This window comes from Littorina saxatilis, linkage group LG13 (genome assembly GCF_037325665.1).
Source record: "Littorina saxatilis isolate snail1 linkage group LG13, US_GU_Lsax_2.0, whole genome shotgun sequence".
NCBI lineage: Eukaryota > Metazoa > Mollusca > Gastropoda > Littorinimorpha > Littorinidae > Littorina > Littorina saxatilis.
Window position 1 is genome coordinate 20,334,995 of NC_090257.1, and position 20,435 is coordinate 20,355,429.

Sequence of the window (20,435 nt, forward strand, 5' to 3'; positions counted from 1 at the left end):
ACATAACAATATAAAGAACCTATTTTCCCTTTTAGTAAAACCAGATCGCAAAATCTACTCACTGCTGTGGAAAGATAAGGATTATTTGCAGCACTGATTTTATCTACTGAACTAAAATTGTTACATAAAAGACGCCTGATCAAAGAAATCACCCTGAAAAGTTTAAACCAAAAAACGTTTCTACATGTACCACCATAGCACTAACCACAATTACGAGACAACACTCTCAAAACACAGAAGAAAAAACAACAACTTCAAAATTAGTCTCCATCTCTACAAAACAAAGGAAAGTGTGTGAGTCTTGTGACCTCATCTGCCTCACACAGACAGAAGTAGTGCAGAATGGCATAACGCGACAACAGTGCTGTTGTTTTCATCAACCTTTTCACAAGCCTCTCACATCACCAACTACATGCATCATGCACGCCCACAAGACATACAGTGGAACCCCCCTGTCAAGACCCCCAACTGAAGACTCTACCCCCCCCCCCCCCCCCCCCCCTCCCCCTTCAAGACCTTGGTTTTTTTCCTCCACATGTTCAGTTGATAACCTGTGTAAATTTATCTAACTTTTTAGACCCATTTTTCTCAGATTTGTGGAGGTCTCAAAAGGGGGGTTCCACTGTACATTTAACACACAGCTTGACGTCAGCGCAAGACCCTTCCACCAAAGTGAAAAGTTTCATGCAATAATCTACAACCATGCATCAAACAATGGATCTTGAGACTCACATCAACTACAACTATGCAACAACCTTCAGCGCAGTGACGTAATGCACATGTTAATACAATGACAGCCCCATGACAAGTCACCCCCCAAAAAAATTCAATAAGCACTGGGGACCGCAACTCTTCACAAACACCATACATAAAAACAACACAAGGTTCCACCTCAAGATTCAAATGCATGAAAATACTCCATGGCAGTCAAAACAGACCCACATGCTGCAAACACACATTTAACACACACACATATCACCACACAACTAACACACACACATATCACCACGCAAATAATTCTAAATCAAAGACTAGAGGAGATAACGCTGGTGTTCTGGACAAACAAAAACACAAAAACAGCAAGACTCACGTCATTGTTCAGCAGCATTGTTGGATTAGCATTTCTAATTGTCATAATCCAGTCATCCACGTCATTTTCACCGTTTCCATCCGACCTGAAAGCAGAGAGACATTCAACGAAATCATCAATGAGACTTTTCATTACAGGGTTTCATTTACTAGTGTGCCCTGCGCCATTGGCGCATTAAATCTGAAAATGTCCCATCACAATTTCCTTCAGTGCGTCAAAGGGCGCATTGAGATAACATACCACTGCGCCACCAAATGTACACTTTCCATCGGATTACACACACACACACACACGCACATACAGAGATAACACAATATAGCGACTAATTCTCAGATGGCACCATATTGCACCATTTTGGGTCTTTGGTCAAAGCACCACTTGCCTTCGACTATATCCCATCGGAATATGGTCGAGGGGGACAGATGTCCCATTGCCTTTTTCTCCCAGGCTAAACCCTGCATTACTTATGGTGTGAGTACAAGATACAAATAATCTGAAATAAACATGTATGTGTAAACACTAAGCGTGGTAACACAGACAGACAATGCACCAAACACTAAGAGTAAGACAGACAGACAGTAAGACGTTGAGACAGACTGACATTAAGACAGACAAAGGTTGAGACAGACGGACTGACACTCACATGCGCACACTGGGGCTTGAACAGAATGGGAGAGAAGAGTCAGAAAGACGCCTAACTCCAAGAGCCCTAAAGAAGTATACAACTGAACGTACAGGCTATAAAACAAATACAAAGTTTATCCCCTGCTCACCTTTTCCCATCATACACCCACAAACACAAACACAGAGACACACATACTCTCTGAAGTCTCTTTGACTCTCTCTCTTTCACACACACACACACACACACACACACACACACACTCTCTGACTCTCCCCCCCCCACACACACACCCACACTCTCTCTCCCCTCCCTGCTAAAACACACACACACTCTCTTTCTTTCTCTACCCCCTACCCCACACAAACACATTCAAGGGGCTGCCTTTTCCCTGTCACAATGACCCATGGAGCACGAATCTATGCATTGGTAAACGTAGGCTTCTCACACATGATTGTTGTAAAAGGGTGGCTAACACCTCTCCGGCCCTCTGCCCATGGGCACACAAATGCCCCCCGAACACCTTGTAATCTCCCCCCAAAATCAATTCTATCCCTGCCTCTCCTTCCTTCCTCCGTTCCCCTCAAAAGTGTTTGGGGAGAAGAAATCTATAGCGCTGTCATGTTGTCTCACACAAACAGCCTCACAAACAAACAGGCTGGTGGACACAAGACAACACGCACACTTTCCCTGATCAATGCTTAACCTGCTCAGCACTTGATTGTCTTTTCTGTCTGGGCACACGCTCAAGAAGCCATCTTCGTGTTTAATCATCTGGCAGGTGAAAAAAGCACCACTCATACAGGAGAAGAATACGGCCAAAGAGTTTTAAGTGTAGGAACAGCCTCATCTTCTTGATGTTAAGATGTGTGGACTCTCTTTCAATTACCAAATTATAATTATTTGCAGAAGGAAATTTACACACAGCAAGGGAAAGACCCTTCAGTGCTCCTGGCATTAACCTACCAAAATAGACATCTCTCTCTCTCTCTAACACACACACACACACACACACACACACACACACACACACACACACACACACACACACACACACACACACACACTCTGTTATTATTTACAACTAATGACATATATCTTTACTGATATGTTTGATCTGGCTTTCAATTGTAAACTTCATATAAAACTGTGACCAACCCAAGAGAGGTTTGGTTTTACCTTTCCCTTAAACAATAGAAATTGGAACAGCTACTTGTTCTACTTATCTTCTTATCCAAGCAAAACAAAACCTTATTTACACATTCACAGGCAACAACAAAAATGTAAAACAATTTTTTTTTAAATCCCTGAGTTTGTTTGTTTGTTTATTTGTTGCTTAACGTCCAGCCGACTACGCAGAGCCATATCAGGACGAGGAAGGGGGGGGGGATGAAGGGGGCCACTTGTCAAGCGATTCCTGTTTACAAATGCACTAACCCATTACTTGTGTCCCAGCAGGCTTTAGTAAAACTAAATTAATACCTACTGGAAGATTACCAGTTTCCAGTATGTTAAAATAGGCTTAACCTATCTACTGCTGGACTTACATCAGAACACTAACAGATTAAACTATACATGAATCGCGAGACAAGCGGCAAGAGAAGAGATTTTTGGAAAAAATACAGGTGAATGAGCAAGAAGGCAGAAAAAAGAAAAGAATTCATGAAGAAAAAGAGAGCATGACAGGAAAGAGGAACCAAAAATCTACCTAACAGCAAACTAGAAAGCTCCTGCGGTTCCAAAAACAGGAGGGGCCTTTAATTTCATAACCGCAGTGCCCCACTGCGTTAAATCCCTGAGTCATCCGTCAAGTTAAAGCTACTTAAATACACACAAGACAATTATGTATCTAGCACTCCCACAAGCTTTACTTGCATTTTACTTCAACACCCTCAAAAGTTGGATGAGAAACGTAGAAGAAAAATGGAAAAAAATGTACAAACAAATGAGCAAACAATTTTAGCAAAACGTTATTCGCAAACATCAACTTCGGTCGCTGGTCTAGAATTAACTGGATTCCACCAAGCTGAAAAGCCTATACTACAGAAGAAAAAATACGCTGAAATATGTTTTAGTGCATCTACAAGCACAAGGCTAAAGGTTACCTGGAATCCATTGATCTGTAAGTAAAACATTTACTATTCTAAGATAGGAACAGGAAACAGTTAACCTGTGTATATCTATTCACAAACATCACAGGACATTTTTAATGTCGGCTTTGGTCCAAACACGTGAAACAGTGACTGTGAGGAAAAGAAACAAGTCGCGTAAGGCGAAAATACAATATTTAGTCAAGTAGCTGCCATTTTTCAGCAAGACCGTATACTCGTAGCATCGTCAGTCCACCGCTCATGGCAAAGGCAGTGAAATTGACAAGAAGAGCGGGGTAGTAGTTGCGCTAAGAAGGATAGCACGCTTTTCTGTACCTCTCTTTGTTTTAACTTTCTGAGCGTGTTTTTAATCCAAACATATCATATCTATATGTTTTTGGAATCAGGAACCGACAAGGAATAAGCTGAAAGTGTTTTTAAATTGATTTGGACAATTTAATTTTGATAATAATTTTTATATATTTAATTTTCAGAGCTTGTTTTTAATCCAAATATAACATATTTATATGTTTTTGGAATCAGCAAATGATGGAGAATAAGATAAACGTAAATTTGGATCGTTTTATAAATTTTTTTTTTTTTTTACAATTTTCCGATTTTTAATGACCAAAGTCATTAATTAATTTTTAAGCCACCAAGCTGAAATGCAATACCAAACCCCGGGCTTCGTCGAAGATTACTTGACCAAAATTTGAACCAATTTGGTTGAAAAATGAGGGCGTGACAGTGCCGCCTCAACTTTCACGAAAAGCCGGATATGACGTCATCAAAGACATTTATCAAAAAAATGAAAAAAACGTTCGGGGATTTCATACCCAGGAACTCTCATGTCAAATTTCATAAATATCGGTCCAGTAGTTTAGTCTGAATCGCTCTACACACACACACAGACAGACACACACACACACACACACATACACCACGACCCTCGTTTCGATTCCCCCTCGATGTTAAAATATTTAGTCAAAACTTGACTAAATATAAAAAGCAGGAAAACGCAACAAACATGCGTGTCAATGAACACAGAAACCATTAGGTAAACCATATGCTTGAACTCCATAACGGCATACAAGTTACAACTTACACGCAAGACTATTTACCAACACAGCAACAGGCACAAAAGTAGCATGAAAGAATCTGGTGCAGTTTCTACATGTGTTTTTGGTTTTTGTTTCTAGAATAAAAATTTGCTGGTTCGTTTCAATGCATTTTTTTCTTTCATCGTGAGCCAGTTGACCGATCCCGAACAATTATCTGTTCCTTTTCTTGTCTTTGTATAGATTACTTACTTCCCTCTGTGATCTTAATCTAACGTAGACAAACTTCACCAAGACATCAAACAGTAACAGAATCAGAAAGGCTAATGTCTAAATTTCATCAATCAATCACACAGGATATCATTACGATCAATCACACAGGATACCAATAACCATTCACACAGGATACCATTGCGATCAATCACACAGGATTCCAATTACCATTATGATCAATCACACAGGATACCAATTACCATTACGATCAATCACACAGGATTCCAATTACCATTATGATCAATCACACAGGATACCAATTACCATTACGATCAATCACACAGGATACCAATTACAATTACGATTAATCACACAGGATACCAATTACAATTAATCACACAGGATACCAATTACCATTACGATCAATCACACAGGATACCAATTACCATTACGATCAATCACACAGGATACCAATTACCATTACGATCAATCACACAGGATACCATTATGAACGCATTCCTTAGGTAAAAACAAGAAGGGCAAAGCCCATACGACTCACATGCTTGACCTTGACCTTTCATGACATCAAACACTAAGAACTGCTTTACACATTTTTCCTACCAAAATGCATGTGACCTTGACCCAAGGTCAAGGTCATCCAAGGTCATGCAACACAAAGCTGTTAATTCAAGACATAGGAAGTACAATGGTGCTTATTGGCTCTTTCTACCATGAGATATGGTCACTTTTAGTGGTTCACTACCTTATTTTGGTCACATTTCATAAGGGTCAAAGTGACCTTGACCTTGATCATATGTGACAAAATGTGTCTCATGATGAAAGCATAACATGTGCCCCACATAATTTTTAAGTTTGAAACAGTTATCTTCCATAGTTCAGGGTCAAGGTCACTTCAAAATATGTATACAATCCAACTTTGAAGAGCTCCTGTGACCTTGACCTTGAAGCAAGGTAAACCAAACTGGTATCAAAAGATGGGGCTTACTTTGCCCTATATATCATATATAGGTGAGGTATTCAATCTCAAAAACTTCAGAGAAAATGTGAAAAATGTGAAAAATAGTTGTTTTTTAGACAACATTTATGGCCCCTGCGACCTTGACCTTGAAGCAAGGTCAAGATGCTATGTATGTTTTTTGGGGCCTTGTCATCATACACCATCTTGCCAAATTTGGTACTGATATACTGAATAGTGTCCAAGAAATATCCAACGTTAAAGTTTTCCGGACGGCCGGACGGACGGACGGACGGACGGACGGACGACTCGGGTGAGTACATAGACTCACTTTTGCTTCGCATGTGAGTCAAAAAAGTGATTTTGACTTCTTGAGATGCAACTGTTTCTTGAGATGTAACCGTTATCTTCACTTGTGTGCATAGCTCTCATCATTTTGAATTCAATGGTGCAAACATGATCAAAATCGGTCCACTAGAACTCAAGTTACGAATTTTTAAAATAATTAATTTAACGTTGTTTGCATCCCGGTTGCCAGTTGCATAATATGGGAAGTTTGGCTGTTCATAAATAACACAAATTTAAGAGAGGTGTATGAAACAGTTATTTTCCTAGATCTGGTATGATATAAGTTGGCATAGAAATTTTTGAGTGGTCATTTTTGAGAAATGACCTCATACCAGGTCATTCAAATAGCCATAATCACTAATTTGACACCAATTTTAGCCAGCGGACATCAATAATTCTTTAAAAATTCATAACTTCCTTTCTAATTAAACTACATCAATACTTTTTATATGGAAATGATCAGGACTTCAAGATCTCTAATTCTAAACAAAGTGCTACTTCAATAAAAACAAATGGAAAAAAGTCATTTTTGTGTACTCACAATATCAAAATCCCTCTTTGCACGACTTAGGCTTGGCGCCAGTTGGCCTCACTTCAAACTGTGATTTTGTCTTTTATTTCAGCTTGAAATGTATAAAACATGTTTCAAAAAAATGTGTTGTTCTTCTTCTTTACCGAATGTGCCAGTTTGATCTTTGTAGCTTTTGTGGTTATTATGTGACGATTTTGTCAAATGACCCACTATTTACCGATCGGCCACGCAAGCCGAGCATGTTCACACGCAGGGGTCTCTCTTCGGCGCAGCTCTACTGTTGTGTCCAGAGGCATATGTATGATCCAAGCTCACAGTAAAAATCAAATTAGGCAATCGCATACCTTTATCCTTTGTTGATCGCTGCATAGGGCGACTCAATTGGGTCAAGAAAAAGAGCTCACATGAACAAATTACACCGTAAAACATAGTTATTTTTTTAATGTATAATGTTGGTTGTGCCCAGGGTTCCCACGGTCTTTAAAAACATGTAAAAAAGCGAATCAAAAGCGAACCATCCTTTTTATGTTTTTAAAAGTTTGTAAAAAAATGAGCTGGGTCTTTAAAAACTTATAAAATCTGCATTGTGAATGAAATAACACTATTTGAAAAAATAGGTCCGTTTTCGGTATCATTGAAGAACAAAAATTTTTTTTAAAATGGGTACTCTATGTTACAGTAAACAGACTATTTTGTTTTTGTTGAACTGCTTTGGCCCTTCTTTGAAACAAAAATCAAACTAAACTTGGAAGAAAATGAAAAGTTAGTTAGTAGCTTTCATCACATACTGTTGCCGAGCTGTTCCTGCCACCAAGTGACCAACCACAGCCGTGTTGTTGCCCCAATTCCGAACCAAAACACCATTTCCATCCAGGTCACGTGACCTTACAATTTCACGATTTTACGCAAAAATAGCCACATACCAACAAATAAAAGTCGAGAAACCATTGCCAGAATGCATTTGAAGTTGATCTAGAAGGTACATTTCTTCGGAGTGCAGTGAATTTTAATTCAGTACAATAAAATATCCAAGTGACACAACTTTTGTTTTAGCTTCAGAAATCGATCGTGATCTAGTTCCGAAAATATGGCAATCCTTGCTTATAACTTCCTCAAACTTCCAAAAAACATTCATTTCATCCAGACAACTGTTTAAACTTACTATTTAAGACATCTGACGACCGATCTTCAGAAATTTCATCCATTTATTCGTTTCTGTCCGATGGCGAGTCGAGCGACATGCCCGCGACTTCGGAAGCCATTTTCAACCACACGTGCTTTGAAAGCAAAGCTATACCCCCTCACAAATCCGCGTTTGGCAAAGCGGGTTTTCCGCAGGCAAGCTTCAAACATTAAACACTTGTAGAGTAATGTCAGGGCTAAAAGATGGTATAAATTTGTTGGGTTGAATTTATCGGTAACCGGTTGAATTTTCAATCGAGAAATTCCCATCTGAAATTTCGAAGTGTTCCCGATATTTTTTACACAGGCATTATGTATACGAAACTAAACAGGAAGGACTCTACTTCTAATTTGCATACTATTTGCACGCCTGTAGCGAATACCCGCGCAGCCAAACGCCACTAGAAGCGAGACCCCTGCGTGTGAACATGCTCGGCTCGCGTGGCCGATCGGTAAATAGTAGGTCATTTGACAAAATCGTCACAAAATAACCACAAAAGCTACAAAGATAAAACTTGCACATTCGTAAAGAAGAAGAACAACACATTGTTTTGAAACATGTTTTATACATTTCAAGCTGAAATAAAAGACAAAATCACAGTTTGAAGTGAGGCCAAGCCTAAGTCATGCAAAGAGGGATTTTGATACCTACATTCCTCTTGACACAAGGAGAAGGCCGACACAAATCAATATCAACACACGCAAAATTATTTCCATTCTCTTCACTTTTCACCATCTGTTCACGCCTTACAAATACACAACCACAAACACACAAAGGGAAGGAGGGAGAGAGAGAGAGGAGCGAGATAGAGAGAAAGTTAGAGAGAGACAGAAAGACAGAGACAAGGGGATGGAAAGAGAGAGAGAGAGAGAGAGAGAGAGAGAGAGTTTGTTTGTTTGTTTAACGCCCAGCCGACCACGAAGGGCCATATCAGGGCGGTGCTGCTTTGACATTTAACGTGCGCCACACACAAGACAGAAGTCGCAGCACAGGCTTCATGTCTCACCCAGTCACATTATTCTGACACCGGACCAACCAGTCCTAGCACTAACCCCATAATGCCAGACGCCAGGCGGAGCAGCCACTAGATTGCCAATTTTAAAGTCTTAGGTATGACCCGGCCGGGGTTCGAACCCACGACCTCCCGATCACGGGGTAGACGCCTTACCACTAGGCCAACCGTGCCGGTCTAGAGAGAGAGAGAGAGAGAGAGAGAGAGAGAGAGAGAGAGAGAGAGAGAAAGAATGATAAAGGCGGGTGAGTACAAATACGAAAACCAAACAAAGGGCGCCCGGCAGAAAATCATGCTGATTTACAAGCTTACTGCAAGCCCTCAAAACTTATGAGTTACAACAACAACACCAGCGAGACTTACAAGGATCCATCGCTGTCGTCACTCTCGCTGTCGGCTCCTTTCTCCGACCTGTAGCGCTTGAAGCGGTCGATCAGTTCCGTAAGGTACGACGTTTTCTTGGCCTTCTTGATGAACGGGTGATTTAACAGTGTTTTTGCTGCTGGTCGCTGGAAACAGAAGGGCAAATTCATCTATCTAATGCCTGTACCAAGCAAATACATCTACCTCTTAGGCGATGCAAATGTCTTCCTTGTGTCTTCTGATGGTACCACAAGCCATCCATGATGGATCGTGGATACAGTATATTTTCTGTATTCTCCCCATTTAAACACTGGGCTTGTAAAACGACAAGAACACCTGACAATTGTAATGTGTTCCATAATCTAAATGAACACTGTACACAACTGTGAACTTCGTGCCTTGAAGGTGACAAGAATCTTTTCTCAATGTAAGCAGCTGTTACGCTAAACTGTTCCTGAAATGTCAGCAGAGTTACACTCCATGAAAGGTAACTGAGCTGAAAAAGATTTCCCCCAAAAATGTTCCAATTTTTTTTGTCACCTTCTCCTGAGGCAGTGATACAAAATCAAAGGTTTAGATTTAGAACTTCGCCCATTTTCGCGAAATCGCAAAGGTGTACCATGCCTGCAACTCACAAAATCATGAACAAACCTCCAGCAAAACCAGTCCCAAGAGAAGCACAATACTCTTAGTGGAGAAACGTGCTGACTCCACACAACACTCACGTTTTCTGGGTCTTTGTTGAGGCAGGTTTCCACAAACTCCTTGAAAGCCTTGGAGTAGTTGCCGGTGAGCTGGGGCGGGTTGTTCTTGGGGATGAGGAAGAGCACACGCATGGGGTGAAGATCCGAGTTGGGTGGTTCACCTTTGGCCAGCTCGATCGCTGTGATGCCCAAGCTCCAGATGTCAGCCTGGGGAAAGAAACAGCTTTAAATAAAACAGTAAGTTTTCAGGCCTGGAGAGGGTGGCCAGCAGAAAATCCTGCTGATTCACAAGCTTACTGCAAGCCCACACCATAATGGTATAAAGAAAACTAAAACAACAAAAATTCAATCATTAGCCTTTCATGCCATGACCATTTATTAAAAAAATAGTCAAGAACTACCTACAATAGGGAGTTTGAGTGGCGCAGCGGTTAGAGCTCTTGCCTTTCACGCTGGAGGTCGTGGTTCGTCCCCCAATCGGGGAAAATAAAAATACCCGATTGTTCCGAGCGCTCTCCAGTCCACCCAGCTGGAAATGGATACCTGACCCTATTCAGGGCCGGGGAAGGCAAAGGCAGGGAGGGAGAGGAGATGGGCACCGCCCTCACAAAGCTGGCCCCAGAAAAGTTGAGATCTCTAACATCTCACTGCCCTACGACCAGATAGTCATGGGAATACCTTTACCTTTACCTTACCTACAATTCTTACTTACATTCAGGTTGTGTTGCTCTTAGGAATCGTTCCCTGAGCCGATTTTGATATTCATATTATTCCATTATCCACAGAACTTTCAATTTCATCAGAAAGAGAGAATCAGCTAAGAAACACAAAAATAAGCAGAACTCATTCCTGAACTCTTAGTCTGACTCCTTTGACAAAGTGACATGCAACAGGTTTAGCCAAGACACACACCTCTACTCCATAATGATATTTTCTCTCTCTGCTTTTCTCTCTCTCTCAAATGCACTCTCTGTCACCACCAGACATGTACCTTTGTGTCATAGGCGGACTGCTTGATAACTTCGGGGGCCATCCAGAAAGGCGTACCGACAAACGTCTGTCTCTTGTTTGTCGTGTTGGTCAGCTGACCGGCCACACCGAAATCAGCCAGCTTTACGTCGCCCTGCTCTGACAATAACACGTTGGCCGCTGGAACAAAAAGACAGGTCACAATAACTCACATTGCAGACTGAAGAGTCCAGCTTCTGGAAACTGTCTTTATGGTTCTGTAAATGTCAGTAAAAAAAAAATTCAACAGTTCTGGTTTACCTTCTCAATGGTATACAAACAGAACCACAGCAAAAGCCTTTTCACTATTTTTTTAATTATTAATTTAATGCCTAGAATCACATCCTAATGCCTCATAAACGCTCAAACCTGTCCTGGCGACCACCTCTCAACAACGACCACCAGCCCATTATGACCCACCGAAAAGATCCCCAACAAGTGGGTTTTTTCTATATAATTCCACCTCCATAGCGACCTGTCTATATAAGGACCACTTTTGGCCAGTCCCTTCGATGGTCGTTGTTGACAGGTTTGACTGTACTATAGAACCTGACATGCAGTTAGATCATGGCATGGTTTATAGGTGTTTGAATGTGTTCAATTCAAAAGGACACCTTCATGACCAGAAGCGTTGGTATACTGCAGGCATACTCTTATGATGGGTATAGCTGGTTATGTTAACAGATCAACGGATAACGACAAATGACCCTTTATTCATTTATCATGGCACCTGCAATGTGAGGCCCCTCCGATGAGAGGACACCTCCCATGAAAAGACACTTTCGGTTGTCATACCATCTCAACCAAATGACACCGGCCATGACCGACCACCTGCAATGTAGGGTCACTTTTACTTTTAGCCGGTCCCAAGGCTGTCCTTTTTGTCACAGGTACCACTCAACTGGGAGGTATCCTTTCAATAGAAGGGCCTGGATGGGTGTAATATTAACCTAGTGGTTTAGACGCTGGCCTGTTGCCTGGAAGGTCCGGGGTTCAAACCCCAGCTGTGCCTGGTAGTGGTAGGTTAAGAGAAGAGATTTGTATCCGGTCTCCCAGGTTTACTAATGTGCAGACCTGCTACAGTACTAGTGGCCTATCCCCCTTCGTGTGTACATGTAAGCACAAGACCAAATATGCAACTAAGCATATGATCCTGTTATCCATTCCATGTCAGGTTCAGTGGGTTATAGAAACACAAAATACCCAGCAAGCATCCCCCCAAAACATGACTGAGAAATAAACGGCAATACAGGTAAAACTAAAAGCCCGCCCATGCGAAACATGAGTGTATGTGGGAAATGCAGTCCATAAACACAGAAGAAGAATGAGAAGGACCTCAGAATGCAGCTATCACTGTATCACTGTACGGCACAGAGACAAGAACCAACAGACCTCCCCCAACACTTGACAAGAGTGATAGTCAAGTAAAACAAAATACTAATCTGATGACCAAAATAGTAACCCAGTGGTTACAAATGACAACATAAGCAACACAAACCTAAACTAAAGCACGATTTGGAAATCTGAGTCTGGACTCAAATGGAGTATTTTTTCCCCCAAAATAAATTTTGTTTTAATAAATTACTTCAAAATAGTAAGGGTAACCAGGTCTGCACCAACCTTTGATGTCTCTGTGTAGCTTGCGCTCTGAGTGGAGGTAGTGCAGACCATGCAGTATTTCCCGCAGGATGATGGCGATGTCGTTCTCTGTGAAGGTTCCGGCCTTCATCAGGTCCAGGGCTGATCCCCCTCCCAGGTACTCCATAATAATCCATAATTTAGACCCCTGGAAACACAACACAGAAGTAACTATGCATTCTTCGGTTTCAGCTCAAAACAATTTGTTTTACTCTGCCTGATACATCCTGACTATGCACCTCTGAGGAAAAAGGCTTTTGCACCACCCCCCCCCCCCCCCTCCCCCCTCTTTAATAGCTCTGGAAGCGTGTAGCAGCCTTGTGTATTGTATAACAATCAACAATGAACCTTTAAGTCTAAACAGTAAAGTGTAATTCTCTCCCATCTCAAAAGGCATGAAACTGAAAGTGGATTCTTCATCTAAGGTGTAACTTTAATTACCCACTTAGTTTTCCAAGATTTTCCTAAGTACTGAAGTAGCTTTATGTAACATGGTCAAATTCTGCAGTGCCTGGACTGCTTTGCAACTGAGGTTTACAATTACAGGAGAAATTGGCTGATTTTGTGAAGCTTCCCAGTATGTTAAATGTGGTAACCTTGAAATCAGAAAAATTGTTAGTCTCAAAAACCAAACCCATAGTCCCTCCACAAATGTACTATGTAGTGGAAAGACACCATGCGCTCACACACAAGGGGGGCCTGGTAGCTCAGTGGGTAGAGCACTGAACTTGTGAACATAGGGTCACGAGTTTGAATCCAGGCCGGGGCAGACACAGATCAACTTAATCTGCAGGCTCAGAGATGGTATCCATGTCCCACCCCCGTGTCATGTAAAAGACCTCAGTCATTCTGCCATTAGTACAGGCGGCTGATCACACTTCTACAAGCAAGGATCTGGGTAGAGCCACTCTGGTTGCTTCTAGTTGCTTCTGGTTGCTTCTGGTTGCTTCTAGTTGCTTCTGGTTGCTTCTGGTTGCTTCTGGTTGCTTCTGGTTGCTTCTAGTTGCTTCTGGTTGCTTCTGGTTGCTTCTAGTTGCTTCTGGTTGCTTCTGGTTGCTTCTGGTTGCTTCTAGTTGCTTCTAGTTGCTTCTAGTTTTCCACTGGGAGGAAGTGACCCGAATTTCCCACCAATATGGGATAATAACTTAAATTTAAATTAAATGAAAGAAACGTCGGGCTCACTCACTTTGAGGTAGGAACCAAAGTACTTGGTGACGAAGGGGCTGTCACACTGAGACAGCACCATGATCTCTTGCTGGATGTCTTCAATTTCATCCTCAGCTTCTTCCAGGTCGATGATTTTGATGGCAACCACCTCCTGTGTGCGCATGTCAATGCCCTTGAACACCTCACCAAACGACCCCTTACCGATGCGTTCTAACTTTGTAAACCGCTCCTCTGGATCAACATTTTGTCGGCCCTGTAGCGTAGAATAAGAATGTTATTGTTAAGTAAGAACACACAACATAGTCGTATCCCCCCTTTATTTTACAAACAAAATTCAGATTCATTAACACTAACAGGCATTACAGATAGTTCTACATGTACTGCCTGACACCTCTTGATTTCGGTCAGTTAAGCTTCAGACAGCTTTAAATTGGGAGAGGCCTCACTTCCATTTCCAATGCATCTCTATGCTTCACCTTCCAGATTCCTTTGATACCGTCTCAGACAGTAATGAGTTATTGAGTTAGCTGATCAGAGACGAAGAAATAAGAAAGAAAGAAAGAGAGAGAGAGAGAGAGAGAGAGAGATAGAGAGAGAGAGAGAGGCAGGCTAGACCCTTGAGCCTCCTATTCCCAATGCCAGTCAGTTTGAGTCAGAAACTAAACAAGTGTCCATGCAAAATTGCAATCAGTTCAAACTTACGTGAACATCCGTCTGCTTGTTGTTCTGATTCATATTATAGATCTTTTTCTGAACCTCGCTCATGACAGCAACAATGGTTAAGAGGACACTGCAAGAAAAATTGATGGTCAATTGATCAAATGTTATTTGTAAACAGACTTTACTATTCATTTGCTATTAATAGTATTAAGCAATGACCCCATTTAGCCCTGTGTGACTGTGAAGTTCACCGTGCTACTGAGCAAATCTCAAAAAGTTGTTCTTCTTTCACTTTCATTATAAGTGATATCAGTTCCAGTTCCACAGGGTTAGTTCGGGACTATGCCGTGATACATTATTTATTTATTATCCCCCAAAAATCTGCTTGACAAAGTCACAATAATGGTCAATCATTTCATGACTATTGTCTATTGACTTATTGAAATTAGAATACTCTGAGTCTGACAGTGACAGTGCTACTATACTTTATTTTACAAATTAGGATTAACAATTGACATTGACGGAGTCAATAAGTTATTAAGTCTTTAATTTGTTTATTCATAAACATTGATTCAAACAAAGAGACCAAAAAGCACTGTACTCATGTTAAAATGACGAACACGGAACGAATTGATTCAAACATTAAACAAACAAACTAATAAAAATCACAACAAAGTATCCTTAAAATGAAATGTTTACAAGGGGCACCCTGCCAGTATCTTGTTTGACTTTGAAATTGAACACAGTATCTAAATTATAATGCATAAACCTAGAAATATTTCCTTAAATTGTTCACATTACTTGGACAAAACACTGATAAATATAACAGAGTGGCCATAACATCTACTGTTATAAAGCACTGTTGTTGTTCTTTGTTTACAATCACAATGAACCAGGAAGTTTCCAAAGTGTAATCTTACAATACAACTGCAAGCTGTCATTCACTATCAGTTGAGTATTTGACTACAAATTACAATGGTAATGGTATGTACACTGGACTAAAAGATGAGACTTGATAAATGTCTGAACTACATTTTGTATTTATCCTTGCTGGTTGAAAGCCTAATGTGTGAATGATTATTAACTAACCAATTTCATGAAACAAGTGCACAGATTTGTCAGTTGTCTGGGCGAGTAGTTGCAGACACTGTCACACTCACAGGCTAACATCACACAACCTTGAAATAAAATAAACTGCAACATTGCTTTATTACGTCAAACCTAAAGGAGTAGTTGGAGTCTTAATTAGCAAATTAGTATTGAGAATCACAGGTTAAGACGACCAGACACAGCTGTCACAGGTCCGCACTCATCTATCGCTCTGTTTGTTTATGTCCTAGATTTGACACGAGAGCCTCAGTGTGTCATTCGATGGTCTAAATTTAGGCTGTGTCAAACATTAGGTGAAACAATACGGCAACCCTTTCATTTAAAACACACAGGACTTTTCAGACATGACACTACTTCTTAGACATTCTTGGGATAAATTCCAACTTACCTGTCCAAATATCGAACCGAACGTATCAGGTAAGGCAAACAGGATTCCAAACCGTTTCAACGCACCTCAACAAACCTTGCTAAAACCTTCGAGCACGTTCACTGGGTCGTGAAGGACGCATGTAAATTGTAATTTTCCAGTAAATCAAAATGAATGTCTCTAAATAGTTTTTCCATGTGCACTAAAACAGAAGGGTTGGTTCCTGTAACACATTTTCATTTCCAAACGTAACTTGCCAACATCGACTCATGGTCGCCATCTTGTAATTCTGTAGGGTGTGTCCTACTTTCTTCAGGATATTCTTCCGCTCGAGAAAATAGTGCATGTGCTGTTGACGTCGTCTGTCAATGTTATGAAATCAAAACCTTGTCTGTATGAAAATGTCATTTGAAAGCAAAACAACATTGGGATCTATTTCGACAAACAAAAAATTACTGGTTTAATAATACTTTTTCTCGTTCAAGCAACAGTTGTGTCCTCAGGTGGGACGAAACACCATTGCTTTGATAGTAGCCGCAAGGTATGCACGCCTTTCAGAGACAGTCAATGATTACACATAGCAGCTTTTTCGTCCTGCTTCTCCGTAAACATAAGCTGACAGTACCAAGGTTTATTTTTGGACATAAAGTACTCTTTATCTCGCCAGCTGATGAAACATACGAACAAAACTTTGGGTATTTATCGGAAGGCAGTGGGAGTCGGGATTGATGTACATAGAGCGACAGTAATAAAGTGTTAGACATGTCCCAAGAAGGTTATTTTTAGATGAACAGATTTCTTGGTCTGTATAAGCCTCTCAGTGGTGGTCTGAGATAAACTACTGAGGATTGGGGCTGGTGACGGTGAGTCAGGGAATTAATATGGAAAGCCGTTAAATTGGCTCATAACTTCCATTATAATAAATACACGTGTAATAAATGATTAATACCCGTGTATTTATTTCTTATTGCACGTGTAATTTATCTTTTTTCCTATGCTATGGAATAGCGTAATGATTAAATACACGTGTAATAAATATTTCATACACGTGTAAGAAATGATTAAATACACGTGTAATAAATATTTCATGCACGTGTAAGAAATGTTTATTACGCGTGTATTTAATCATTTCGTACACGTGTATGACATTTTTATTACACGTGTATTAATCATTAATTACACGTGTATTAATTATTTATTACACGTGTACTAATCATTTTTTACACTGGTAATGGTTGTGAGCCAAACGGCTTTCCATAAATAAATGGGTGACCACTATCCATGGCTTACAGGCGCGTCTTTTTGACGGTCTCGACTGTCCCTTGACGCCGATTTTGTCTTACCCACAGGCGCCTCATTACAAAAGTACTCAGTTATTTCGTTATTCACTTTTATTTTTTATGAAGCTGGTTTATATGCTTGTCGCAACCAAAGGCACCTCGCGGCAAACTCATGCTAATTAATCAGTATTACTTGCTAACAGTCCTTCCAGTGAAAACACCCTCGGTTCTATCTGCTCGCCTTCTCAGATCGGACCATTTCGTGCCAGACGGACTGAATGGAACTTGTAAAGACTGTGTGATCAATCCTTCCACTTCAACTGATATAACGGACTAATTAATGTACATTTTTGATGAATTAACCGTTTTGCAAATGCTGGGCGCTAGGTCCGTTAAGAATCAGTCTCAGTAAAGAAATTAATATCCCACTCCGGCTGCCGCACAGAAAGCACACTATGGGCTGTTTGCGGAGATTTTAGACGGCCTGATCGTTTCAACAGGAAGGACTGTGCCTTTACGTTCTGTTAGTTCAAGTTTTTAGAACGTAGAACAAAATACACAAAACAAAAAACACTTTCTTTATACTTTAACTGTTTGCATAACGAGGATTTGTTAATGATTGGTAGGCCCTACATATTTCTTAGTCACCAGCTGGTGATCATACACACTCTAGAATAGTTCTAAGAAGTGAACCGTAACTGTCACATGATAAAGTAATTGATTCTGTTTTGTTCACTTAAGACTACAATTAAATTGAAATTTAAACTCAAACTGTGGGTGACCGAGTCAACAGTAACTCTTTAAAAACAGGAGGCGAAGCCTTCAAGGCTCACGTAAGAAATCGACAAACAGTAACACAAACTCAATCACTCAGTCACACATAGGCTACACACACACACACAGTAAGCATAGGTGACACTGTGCAAGAAAGCGAGACACTAGATCTAGATCTGTCTGTCTGCATGTAGCCTACTTACAAAGTTACAGGGACACGACTGCCAACTAGTCTCGGCCCGCACAAAAAAACAATGACCGAGACGTTCAGTAATTCCTTCGCGTGACGTCTAACCCTCTTACGCCATAATGTGACGTCTTCAAATGACGAAATGTTAAAGTTTCTACCACAGACATACACACGCACGCACGCACGCACATACGCACGCACGCACGCACGCACGCACGCACGCACGCACGCACAGACAGACAAAGTTACGATCGCATAGGCTACACTTACGTGAGCCAAAAACCACCGCAGCCGCGAACCAAACTAAGGGTTTTCTGCAGGCGCCTGTGCAGTATCTCACGAAGCCTTGAAAAGTGGGTGTGTCCCGTCAGGTTTACCTGTATTGTGCTCTGACACTCTACACCGCAGCCTTTGACTAAGTGACGGGCGAACAAGCCGGTGGCAAAGTGTTTATGTGGACGGGTGTGGTGCGACTGTCGGATAGAGACTATTGGCACAGCAGTTAGATGTAAGATGCACGGTTTAAAGATACAGTCGAGCTTGGCCATGGCGACCACCTGTCTGCAACGACCGTGACCTACCCAAAACGACCAGTCCTAACGGACCCCCGACAACATTTTCCTTATACAATTCACCGGCAATGTTGAACTTCAGCGTTGTAAATTCAAAGCTCAAATTGCAGTTGAAAAACGTCCCTGAATTTTGAAACGACCGGTGAATGTCCACCTTTCCAAAGCGACTATACACCCTGTGTCTGATGTGTCTGAAGACCCCCCGCGGGTTAGGGGGAAGAATTTACCCGATGCTCCCCAGCATGTCGTAAGAGGCGACTAACGGATTCTGTTTCTCCTTTTACGCTTGTTAAGTGTTTCTTGTATAGAATATAGTCAATTTTTGTAAAGATTTTAGTCAAGCAGTATGTAAGAAATGTTAAGTCCTTTGTACTGGAAACTTGCATTCTCCCAGTAAGGTAATTTATTGTACTACGTTGCAAGCCCCTGGAGCAAATTTTTGATTAGTGCTTTTGTGAACAAGAAACAATTGACAAGTGGCTCTATCCCATCTCCCCCCTTTCCCCGTCGCGATATAACCTTCGTGGTTGAAAACGACGTTAAACACCAAATAAAGAAGAAAAATGTGTCTGAAGACACCTCCGCGTGGAGGGGTTTTGCAGCCAGCGCAGTGAAGGTAAAGAGGGAAAAGTTTCCTCTTCTCGCGCAGCAGCAAGCAGGATGTCAGTCTACAGACTGTATACGTGTTTATAAAACGACCATTTTTGGTCAGTCCTTTGCCGGGGTGGTCGTTATGTAGACAGTTTGGACTGTACATCTTTTCTCCGCGTCAGTGTAAGGCAAACATTATGTTCACCGTGGCCACAGGTCTGTTCACACGTTTACACGGGAAAACATTATCTTTTCATTTGGGACAAACGATTTAGTTTACAGTGGAACCCCCTTTTAAGACCTCGCTAAAAGTCCGAAGAAGTCATGCAGGCCTTAACAGGGAGGGATTCTTTTCATGAACATAAGTGTAGGCCTACACTGTAATTAACAGAACATATGAAAAACTAGGTTAAAGCTGGGGGAAGGGTGGGGGCTAACACTGGGCGAAAAGTCACGTTTTGGCACTATAACGTGGCATATAACATGAAACATGAAGTTAATCAACTGAATTTTGTGGCATTATACCTGTGCGATTCACATCAAGTTAGAAAAACTGCCGTAACGCAATAAAATCCCGATTTTAGCGGGCTGCAAAACACAGTAAAACATCGAGTTTGGGTGTCTGCGTTTTGGACGTTTTCGCTACATTAACGCACGGCGATTCACGTCGTGTTAAACGCGTTTCAGCAGTGCGCAAAACACCACGAAACCTATGGAGTTTCGATAAGTTTTTCTGGTTTCTAAAACTTGATGTTAGAGTGTTGTTTTGATGGATTATTCTGCGTTTTCATCAGCCTGGTGCCGAACCTGCAGAATCAGACGATTATCGGCTCCCTCTCTCTCTCTCTAGTTTCTCTCTCAGCACGGTCACACACACACACACACAC

General features: G+C 41.2%; 1 protein-coding gene and 1 long non-coding RNA gene across 9 annotated transcripts in view; one reads left to right on the plus strand and one right to left on the minus strand.

Moving 5' to 3' along the window:
* The window catches only part of LOC138983845 (serine/threonine-protein kinase 24-like), a 48,314-nt gene extending 31,871 nt beyond the window's left edge, over positions 1 to 16,443 (minus strand). For all 8 annotated transcript variants that reach the window (XR_011461280.1, XR_011461279.1, XR_011461278.1 and 5 more), the window contains exons 1-8: positions 16,163 to 16,443; positions 14,707 to 14,794; positions 14,024 to 14,257; positions 12,820 to 12,985; positions 11,183 to 11,340; positions 10,213 to 10,398; positions 9,488 to 9,633; positions 1,091 to 1,175 (exon numbers count right to left, since the gene is read on the minus strand). Coding sequence is in view for 1 of the 8 variants with exons in the window: in XM_070357186.1 (XP_070213287.1) it covers positions 1,091 to 1,175; positions 9,488 to 9,633; positions 10,213 to 10,398; positions 11,183 to 11,340; positions 12,820 to 12,985; positions 14,024 to 14,257; positions 14,707 to 14,769 (1,038 nt within the window). In the remaining 7 variants the exon portion in view is untranslated. The remainder of the gene's footprint in view (positions 1 to 1,090; positions 1,176 to 9,487; positions 9,634 to 10,212; positions 10,399 to 11,182; positions 11,341 to 12,819; positions 12,986 to 14,023; positions 14,258 to 14,706; positions 14,795 to 16,162) is intronic.
* LOC138983859 (uncharacterized) overlaps positions 6,288 to 20,435 on the plus strand; it is a 410,309-nt gene continuing 396,161 nt past the window's right edge. The window contains exon 1 of the long non-coding RNA XR_011461287.1: positions 6,288 to 6,406. This is a non-coding gene — a long non-coding RNA (uncharacterized lncRNA). The remainder of the gene's footprint in view (positions 6,407 to 20,435) is intronic.